Source organism: Centroberyx gerrardi, unplaced genomic scaffold (genome assembly GCF_048128805.1).
Source record: "Centroberyx gerrardi isolate f3 unplaced genomic scaffold, fCenGer3.hap1.cur.20231027 Scaffold_66, whole genome shotgun sequence".
Taxonomy (NCBI): Eukaryota; Metazoa; Chordata; class Actinopteri; order Beryciformes; family Berycidae; genus Centroberyx; species Centroberyx gerrardi.
In genome coordinates, this window is record NW_027605201.1 from 102327 (window position 1) to 112326 (window position 10000).

The following is a 10000-nucleotide window of genomic DNA, read 5'->3' on the forward strand; positions in this document are numbered from 1 at the left end:
CTGCCTGTCTCTCTGTCTGTCTGTCTCTCTGTCTGTCTGTCTCTCTGTCTGTCTGTCTGTGTCTCTGCCTGTCTGTCTGTCTCTCTGTCTGTCTGCCTGTCTGTCTGTCTGTCCCCCTGCCCGTCTGTCTGCTCACCCGGTCGTATTTCTCGCGGAGCTTCTGGGCCTTCTCCTCGTACGGCAGCTTGTCGGACTGGGACAGTTTGCTCCACATCTCTCCCAGCTTCTTGGCGCAGTCTCCTATAGACAGACCGGGATACTGCTGCTTCACACTGGGGCGGTACTCACTGCAGAACACGAAGAACGCAGACCTGCAGGCAGACAGGTGGGGGGGGAGACAGACAGGTGGAGAGACAGGGAGAGAGACAGACAGACAGGGAGAGAGACAGGTGAGGAGAGAGAGAGAGGAAGAAAGACAGCGTTAATAGAGAGCAGACTGACAATCCTGGTAAATGTAGGGATGTGATCAGGGTATGTGTGTGTGTGTGAGAGACGTACGGGGGTCTTGTGTGTGTGTGTGTGTGTGTGTGTGAGACGTACGGGGGTCTTTTGGGTGCGTTTGGATCTTTCCTCTTGCGGCCCCTCTTGCCGAAGCCCTTGGGCGGGACGTAGTCCTTCATCTCCCGGTTGTAACGCACCTTGTCCGCCTTCGCCATGTCCTCAAAACACTTCTTATCACTGGGAGACAGACCCTGCACACACACACACACACACACACACACACACACACACACAGGTTGGTTATTGTAGCCCGGCCTGCAGCTCGCGGTCAGTCTGTGGGTTAGCAGCTCAGTCCAGAGAGTTCTTCAGGTTTATGACCAGCAGACAAAACACAAAGGATTCATTTAAAGAGACCAAAGAGAAAAGCAGCAAATCTGTGAAGCTGGAACCAGAAAATGTTTAGAAAGGATTTTCTATCGATCGACTAATCGATTAATCCACTAATCGTGTCGCAACTGTAGCTGCTAGTCCAGCAGTTCTTGGCAGGGAACCAGAAAGTATAGAAGTATAGAACTACAACACACACACACACACACACACACTGAGACTGAAGCCCTGCAGCTTCTGCAGTGAGGTCAGACCAGATCAGATCTGACCTCTGTCTCCCCCTGCTGGTTCCATCTGGAGCCGCTGCTTCCACAGCTGATCAGAGTCTGGATCCAGCAGCAGGTCTGCTGCTCTCTGCTGGGACGGTCTGACAGCAGGACGGTCTGACAGCAGGACGGTCTGTCAGCAGGACGGTCTGTCAGGTCAGGACAGTCTGTCAGGTCAGGACGGTCTGACAGCAGGACGGTCTGTCAGCAGGACGGTCTGTCAGCAGGACGGTCTGTCAGGTCAGGACGGTCTGACAGCAGGACGGTCTGACAGCAGGACGGTCTGTCAGCAGGACGGTCTGTCAGCAGGACGGTCTGACAGCAGGACGGTCTGTCAGCAGGACGGTCTGTCAGCAGGACGGTCTGACAGCAGGACGGTCTGTCAGCAGGACGGTCTGTCAGGTCAGGACGGTCTGACAGCAGGACGGTCTGACAGCAGGACGGTCTGTCAGCAGGACGGTCTGTCAGCAGGACGGTCTGTCAGGTCAGGACGGTCTGACAGGTCAGGACAGTCTGTCAGGTCAGGACGGTCTGACAGCAGGACGGTCTGTCAGGTCAGGACAGTCTGACAGGTCAGGACAGTCTGACAGCAGGACGGTCTGTCAGGTCAGGACGGTCTGACAGCAGGACGGTCTGTCAGGTCAGGACAGTCTGACAGCAGGACGGTCTGTCAGGTCAGGACGGTCTGACAGCAGGACGGTCTGTCAGGTCAGGACGGTCTGTCAGCAGGACGGTCTGACAGCAGGACGGTCTGACAGGTCAGGACAGTCTGTCAGGTCAGGACGGTCTGTCAGCAGGACGGTCTGACAGCAGGACGGTCTGACAGGTCAGGACAGTCTGTCAGGTCAGGACGGTCTGACAGCAGGACGGTCTGACAGCAGGACGGTCTGACAGGTCAGGACGGTCTGACAGGTCAGGACGGTCTGACAGGTCAGGACGGTCTGACAGCAGGACGGTCTGACAGGTCAGGACGGTCTGACAGCAGGACGGTCTGACAGCAGGACGGTCTGACAGGTCAGGACGGTCTGACAGCAGGACGGTCTGACAGGTCAGGACGGTCTGACAGCAGGACGGTCTGACAGGTCAGGACGGTCTGACAGCAGGACGGTCTGACAGCAGGACGGTCTGACAGCAGGACGGTCTGACAGGTCAGGACGGTCTGACAGGTCAGGACAGTCTGACAGCAGGACAGTCTGACAGCAGGACGGTCTGACAGGTCAGGACAGTCTGACAGCAGGACGGTCTGACAGGTCAGGACAGTCTGACAGCAGGACGGTCTGACAGGTCAGGACAGTCTGACAGCAGGACAGTCTGACAGGTCAGGACAGTCTGACAGCAGGACAGTCTGACAGCAGGACAGTCTGACAGCAGGACGGTCTGTCAGGTCAGGACGGTCTGACAGGTCAGGACGGTCTGACAGGTCAGGACGGTCTGACAGCAGGACGGTCTGACAGGTCAGGAGTAGGGATGGGCACGAGTACTCGAGTACTCGAGTACTCGATTTGGACGTCAGTATTCGTTCAACGGTTCAACGTATAGAGTACTTGCATTCTTTTTTTGCTTTGTAAAAAAAAAACCATATGTATATAATAAATATAAATGTAAATTGACCCTGTTCTATATTAAAAGTTTTAATTTTTTGGACGGGACTGCTAGCAAAAATGATAGATCGGCGCACGCAAATGAAATATTCAAATCAATATCACAATAATCATCAATATCCATGTGTATCACTATGGATCACATGTGGAAAATCACATTAAGGAAATGAATGTCCATCCCACTGAGCTGAATGATGTCAGATGAACTTCTTACATAAAACCATCAGTTTAGATGTAGTGATGATATCAAAGAATTATGACATCATCACCACATGACTCACTGACAGACGAATGATCTCCCAGCAGAGCTCCACCTGCTGTTTACCGACACCGCCGGTAACCAGCCGGTAACCAGCCGGTAACCAGTCAGTAACCAGTCATTTAGGCCGGTAACCAGTCATTTAGGCCAGTAACCAGTCGGTAACCAGTCAGTAACCAGTCATTTAGGCCTGTAACCAGCCGGTAACCAGTCATTTAGGCCGGTAACCAGTCAGTAACCAGTCATTTAGGCCGGTAACCAGTCAGTAACCAGTCATTTAGGCCTGTAACCAGCCGGTAACCAGTCAGTAACCAGTCATTTAGGCCGGTAACCAGTCGGTAACCAGTCATTTAGGCCGGTAACCAGCCGGCAACCAGTCATTTAGGCCGGCAACCAGTCGGCAACCAGTCATTTAGGCCGGTAACCAGTCGGCAACCAGTCATTTAGGCCGGTAACCAGTCGGCAACCAGTCATTTAGGCCGGTAACCAGTCGGTAACCAGTCATTTAGGCCGGTAACCAGTCGGCAACCAGTCATTTAGGCCGGTAACCAGTCGGTAACCAGTCATTTAGGCCGGTAACCAGTCAGTAACCAGTCATTTAGGCCGGTAACCAGCCATTTAGGCCGGTAACCAGTCGGTAACCAGTCAGTAACCAGCCGGTAAGGCTGATAGCCGTCAGTTGAACTCGTCTTCAGATGATGTCACAGTCAGGGAGACGCTCAGTACAACCAGCAGCAGGGTGGGTGACTGTTTCCAACATGAGGGTCGTCCTGCCGTCTGGACAGGAAGTGACATCACCACGGTCACTACCGCTCACCTTCACTAAACTACCTGACACTGAAGCCGGGGTCAGAGGTCAGACGGATGAAACCTGACTGACGGCGGCAGCAGCCAACAGGAGTTCAGATCCAGGAGGGAGAGAAACAGAACAAACCGCTCACAAAGATAGTTTGAGTGAGGTTAGGGACGCCCCGATAACGGGTTCGCTGATCGTCTGTGAGCCATATCTGCCGATACCGATCGGCCATACCGATAGATTTTTTGTTTTGTTATAGCAGCTGGTACAGAGGTATTACAGGTCTAACAGTTTCCATTTTACATACATTTCATCCATCAAATTGAGTCCTGGTTAAAAAGTATCCACATTTTCTTTTTTTCTACCTCAATATTTACTTGATCATTATGTAAACAAAACCATGTGTTTTGTTTACAGCAACATGATTTAGTGAGATAACGAAGCACAAGACTCAGACTGTTGCTGCTTGTTGAGTCGAGTTAAATAAATGGAGACTCCCTCCGAAGATATAGATCCGTTTCAGTCTTTGTTTTTGTTTTCTATGTTCTTAAGAGAGAGAAATGAGACTTTTCAGTTGCCTCTCTGCTGCTAGGATCTCGACCGGACCTTAGATCTGCCCAAAAAAACAAGCCCGACCCGACCCTGTCTGAGCCCGGCACGGGCCGTCCCATAGGCTGCATTTATGGGCCCGAGCCCGGTTTAAAACCCAAATTTTCCTAGTAAGTTGGCCGTTTATAAGTAAACTAATTCCGAGTTTGAATGACAGAAATCTGTTCAGAGTTACACACAGGATGGTCATCACCTGTCATCACCTGCCGGCCTGAGGAGAGGAGACGCTGTGCTGCTGCTGACTGAGATGGGAATATGTATCGATCACAGTGATTGATACATAAGGTTTAAGGTTACAATGTTATAATACATATAGCATTCTGATTATCACACCAAATAGCTTATTCCCCACCCCAATTATATATATATATAAAAAAAGACATTATATCTCTGACCACGAGACCGGTATGTAAACAAACACACACGGCTCACGTGTTTTGCATCATCGATCGGTTTTTGCAATCGGCGACTATCAAGCATTATCGGAATTCTCCGATCTCATATTTATACTGAATATCGGCCGATTCCGATCGCTGGCCGATCGATCGGGGCATCCCAAGTGAGATTACCCACTCTTCATCCACTCTCAAGGATTAGTTTCATTATCGATTATTTATTCAATGAATGGTTGAGTGTCTGAACGATGCCAGACGCCGTCAGTTCAGTTCAAAGTGATTCTTCAGGTTTCTTCCTCAACCAGCAGCCAAAAACACAAAAGATTTATTCAATAATGAGACGAAGAGCTCGCTCCCTCGTCTTCGTTTAGTCTGAACCGACCCGCTACCAAACACTCTGATCTGTCTCTAGTCATCAGTACTAAACATTCTGTCTCTAGTCATCAGTACTAAACATTCTGTCTCTAGTCATCAGTACTAAACATTCTGTCTCTAGTCATCAGTACTAAACATTCTGTCTCTAGTCATCAGTACTAAACATTCTGTCTCTAGTCATCAGTACCAAACACTTTGATCTGTCTCTAGTCATCAGTACCAAACACTTTGATCTGTCTCTAGTCATCAGTACCAAACACTTTGATCTGTCTCTAGTCATCAGTACCAAACACTTTGATCTGTCTCTAGTCATCAGTACCAAACACTTTGATCTGTCTCTAGTCATCAGTACCAAACACTCTTGATTTGTCTCTACTCATCAGTACTAAACACTGATTTGTCTCTAGTCATCAGTACTAAACACTCTGATTTGTCTCTAGTCATCAGTACTAAACACTCTGATTTGTCTCTAGTCATCAGTACTAAACACTCTGATCTGTCTCTAGTCATCAGTACTAAACACTCTAGTCATCAGTACTTAACACTCTGATCTGTCTCTAGTCATCAGTACTAAACACTCTAGTCATCAGTACTAAACATTCTGACTTGTCTCTAGTCATCAGTACTAAACACTCTGATCTGTCTCTAGTCATCAGTACTAAACATTCTGTTTGTCTCTAGTCATCAGTAAACACTCTGATTTGTCTCTAGTCATCAGTACTAAACATTCTGTTTGTCTCTAGTCATCAGTACTAAACACTCTGACTTGTCTCTAGTCATCAGTACTAAACACTCTGATCTGTCTCTAGTCATCAGTACTAAACATTCTGTTTGTCTCTAGTCATCAGTAAACACTCTGATTTGTCTCTAGTCATCAGTACTAAACATTCTGTTTGTCTCTAGTCATCAGTACTAAACACTCTGATTTGTCTCTAGTCATCAGTACTAAACACTCTAGTCATCAGTACTAAACACTCTGACTTGTCTCTAGTCATCAGTACTAAACACTCTGATCTGTCTCTAGTCATCAGTACTAAACATTCTGTTTGTCTCTAGTCATCAGTACTAAACACTCTGATCTGTCTCTAGTCATCAGTACTAAACATTCTATTTGTCTCTAGTCATCAGTACTAAACACTCTGATTTGTCTCTAGTCATCAGTACTAAACACTCTAGTCATCAGTACTAAACACTCTGACTTGTCTCTAGTCATCAGTACTAAACACTCTGATCTGTCTCTAGTCATCAGTACTAAACATTCTATTTGTCTCTAGTCATCAGTACTAAACACTCTGATTTGTCTCTAGTCATCAGTACTAAACACTCTAGTCATCAGTACTAAACACTCTGACTTGTCTCTAGTCATCAGTACTAAACACTCTGATCTGTCTCTAGTCATCAGTACTAAACATTCTGTTTGTCTCTAGTCATCAGTACTAAACACTCTGATCTGTCTCTAGTCATCAGTACTAAACATTCTATTTGTCTCTAGTCATCAGTACTAAACACTCTGACTTGTCTCTAGTCATCAGTACTAAACATTCTGTTTGTCTCTAGTCATCAGTACTAAACACTCTGACTTGTCTCTAGTCATCAGTACTAAACACTCTGATCTGTCTCTAGTCATCAGTACTAAACATTCTGTTTGTCTCTAGTCATCAGTAAACACTCTGATTTGTCTCTAGTCATCAGTACTAAACATTCTGTTTGTCTCTAGTAATCAGTACTAAACATTCTGTTTGTCTCTAGTCATCAGTACTAAACACTCTGATCTGTCTCTAGTCATCAGTACTAAAAACTTTGATTTGTCTCTAGTCATCAGTACTAAACACTCTGATTTGTCTCTAGTCATCAGTACTAAACACTCTGATCTGTCTCTAGTCATCAGTACTAAACACTCTAGTCATCAGTACTTAACACTCTGATCTGTCTCTAGTCATCAGTACTAAACACTCTAGTCATCAGTACTAAACACTCTGACTTGTCTCCAGTCATCAGTACTAAACACTCTGATTTGTCTCTAGTCATCAGTACTAAACACTCTGATCTGTCTCTAGTCATCAGTACTAAACACTCTAGTCATCAGTACTTAACACTCTGATCTGTCTCTAGTCATCAGTACTAAACACTCTAGTCATCAGTACTAAACACTCTGACTTGTCTCTAGTCATCAGTACTAAACATTCTGACTTGTCTCTAGTCATCAGTACTAAACACTCTGATCTGTCTCTAGTCATCAGTACTAAACATTCTGTTTGTCTCTAGTCATCAGTAAACACTCTGATTTGTCTCTAGTCATCAGTACTAAACATTCTGTTTGTCTCTAGTCATCAGTACTAAACACTCTGACTTGTCTCTAGTCATCAGTACTAAACACTCTGACTTGCCTCTAGTCATCAGTAAACACTCTGATCTGTCTCTAGTCATCAGTAAACACTCTGATTTGTCTCTATTCATCAGTACTAAACATTCTGTTTGTCTCTAGTCATCAGTAAACACTCAGATTTGTCTCTAGTCATCAGTAAACACTCAGATTTGTCTCTAGTCATCAGTAAATACTCAGATTTGTCTCTAGTCATCAGTAAACACTCTGATTTGTCTCTAGTCATCAGTAAACACTCAGATTTGTCTCTAGTCATCAGTACTAAAGACCCAGTCTGATGTACCTTCCATCTCTCTGAACATTTCTTGGAGAACTCGGCGAAGTTGACGGACTGCTCCGGGTTTTTCTTCCGGTGTTCCTCTCGACACGTCTGCACGAAGAAGGCGTACGCCGACGTCTTCCCCTTCGGCTTGTTGTGGTCCTTACGCATCATACTGACGGCCTGGCAGACAGACAGGCACAGAGAGACGGGTACAGAGAGAGAGACAGGAGGTGGAGAGACAGGCACAAACAGAAAAGAGAGTGATTTAGAGAAATGTGCTCTGTACCACAGTAACACACATGAACTTGACAGCAACTGCCTAAACAGAATGAAAATATGAAAAAATCTAAAAAAAATTGTTTTAATGTAATTTATCTTCATAAATGACAAATTAAATAACATATCTAATCCATACAGTCCATAATATCTATATAATCAATGATCTGAAGTTGATGCATCTTACAGAAAACTGTGCAAAATCTGTAAATACATCTGAGCAGAATGACCCTTTAACCTATATGTCTCATTCTGTTCAGAGCTGAAATTTAACCTTGTGAAATAATAAATGTGTTACAATAAAATGTGTTTTGCAAATCTGCATTTAACGAACTTTGTCGCCTTATATCAATAACCATCGATTAATTATCGATTACATGTTAAAATGTGGATTACCATCCAGTCTGAGTGAAAGTGAATAACAAAGAAAACGGGGTTTCCATTTTCTGGGGCCGGGAGCTAGGCGCCCGCCGGCCGGGCCGGACCCGCTCCCCCTCCGGTCCCGGGCTCCGACCTGATCCCGGAGCCCAGTACTGACTCTCCGGTCTGAATGGAAGTCTATGGGCCGTAGAGATGAGTGGAAACTAAAGCTAGCCGTGTTTTCTATTGAGATCTATTGACTGCTGCAGTTAGCCTAGCCGGGCTAACATGCTAACCCGACAGAACAATGGGCCACCATTTGCTTCCCGCCCTCTGCGGAGCTAGCCGCCCCATCCCCCTCCGCTAGCAGCATGCTAACAGCTAGCATACACCGCAGATACACAAATACACCGCAGATATGTCAGCGGCTGCAAGCTAAAACCTGCTGCGGATAACCGGGATTTTTTATTTCAACCGCAGCGCAGTTCTTATAAGAGATGGGCGCGTTTGCAATGGAAATATGATGTCGGTAAACCAGCTACGCATTTTCAACGAAGGGATCCGGCTATGCTCCGGAGATGACATGGTTGTATGGACGGGCTAAGGCTAGTCCCTGGCATTCATACTCTAAAATGGGCGTTGCATGTTTACAGTATCATATCTTGCACAGCCCCCCGAGTCCATCCACAAAATGCATATAAACACACACTAACCACATTATAATCTCATTCGGAGCGGTAACACGTCACTGCAGCCGAGAGGTTTTTTTGCATCTTTTTCAGGCTCACAGACGGACCTTTATCATTGGCTTTGGACGTTAAAAAGCGACCCGGCAAATCAAAAATACCTCTGTTTTTTGTCAGTTAACATAAAGAATATTCTCTGTCCTGAACTGGACTGATATCTGTCGTTACTCACTCGTCAGGGGGGCCGGGACAGGCTGCAGCAGGCTGGACCGGGTCTAGGTTTTGGGTTTAGGTTTAGGTTCAGATGTCTTGTTGTTGTTGGTGGTGAAGCTGCGACTGGAGCCGTTGGTTCACTTTCAAACTGGGTCGAGCTCGAGCCCGGCCCCGCCCCCCAGCAACGCCCCCGTTGGTCATATCTATTCAGTGGGCGGGAACACGGCGGGCCAACCGGGGCGGAGTTCATTTAAATATTCGCGTGTTATTGGTTCGGAGGAATGCAAGTCAAGTCGCTGCTCCGCCCCGCCCGCCCAGCAACGCACCCGAGACCAGGAGGGCGGGAATCTGACGGTTCAAAAAGGGTGGGGTTAGTGTGTATTCCTGCGTCTGATTGGTCAGAACAGGTGGAAGTCAAGTGACCGGGCCAATCAAGAGGAGAAGCGACCGACCGACCGCAGGCAGCAAAGGAACGAAAAATGAGACAAAATTACACATTTTATTAAGTTCATACCGGATTACATTGGATTTCCTCTCGCATACTGTTAAAAGATCCTGTCAAACGTTATGAACACAACAGCAACTACCTCTTCAACTGTAGTGAACAATAACCGCAGGGCCGCTACGGCTTTTTAGACCCTCACCGGACACCGTAGTTTAACAGGAAGTTGTGTTTGAAGGAATTTTGCGG

General features: G+C 46.6%; 1 protein-coding gene across 1 annotated transcript in view; it reads right to left on the reverse strand.

The window, feature by feature from the left end:
- The window catches only part of LOC139928427 (high mobility group protein B2-like), a 14667-nt gene extending 5221 nt beyond the window's left edge, over positions 1-9446 (reverse strand). Inside the window, exons 1-4 of the mRNA XM_078282306.1 lie at positions 9329-9446; positions 7796-7954; positions 541-692; positions 137-311 (exon numbers count right to left, since the gene is read on the reverse strand). Of these exons, the coding sequence (XP_078138432.1) occupies positions 137-311; positions 541-692; positions 7796-7945 (477 nt within the window). The 5' untranslated portion in view covers positions 7946-7954; positions 9329-9446. The remainder of the gene's footprint in view (positions 1-136; positions 312-540; positions 693-7795; positions 7955-9328) is intronic.
- Positions 9447-10000: the final 554 nt, after the last annotated feature.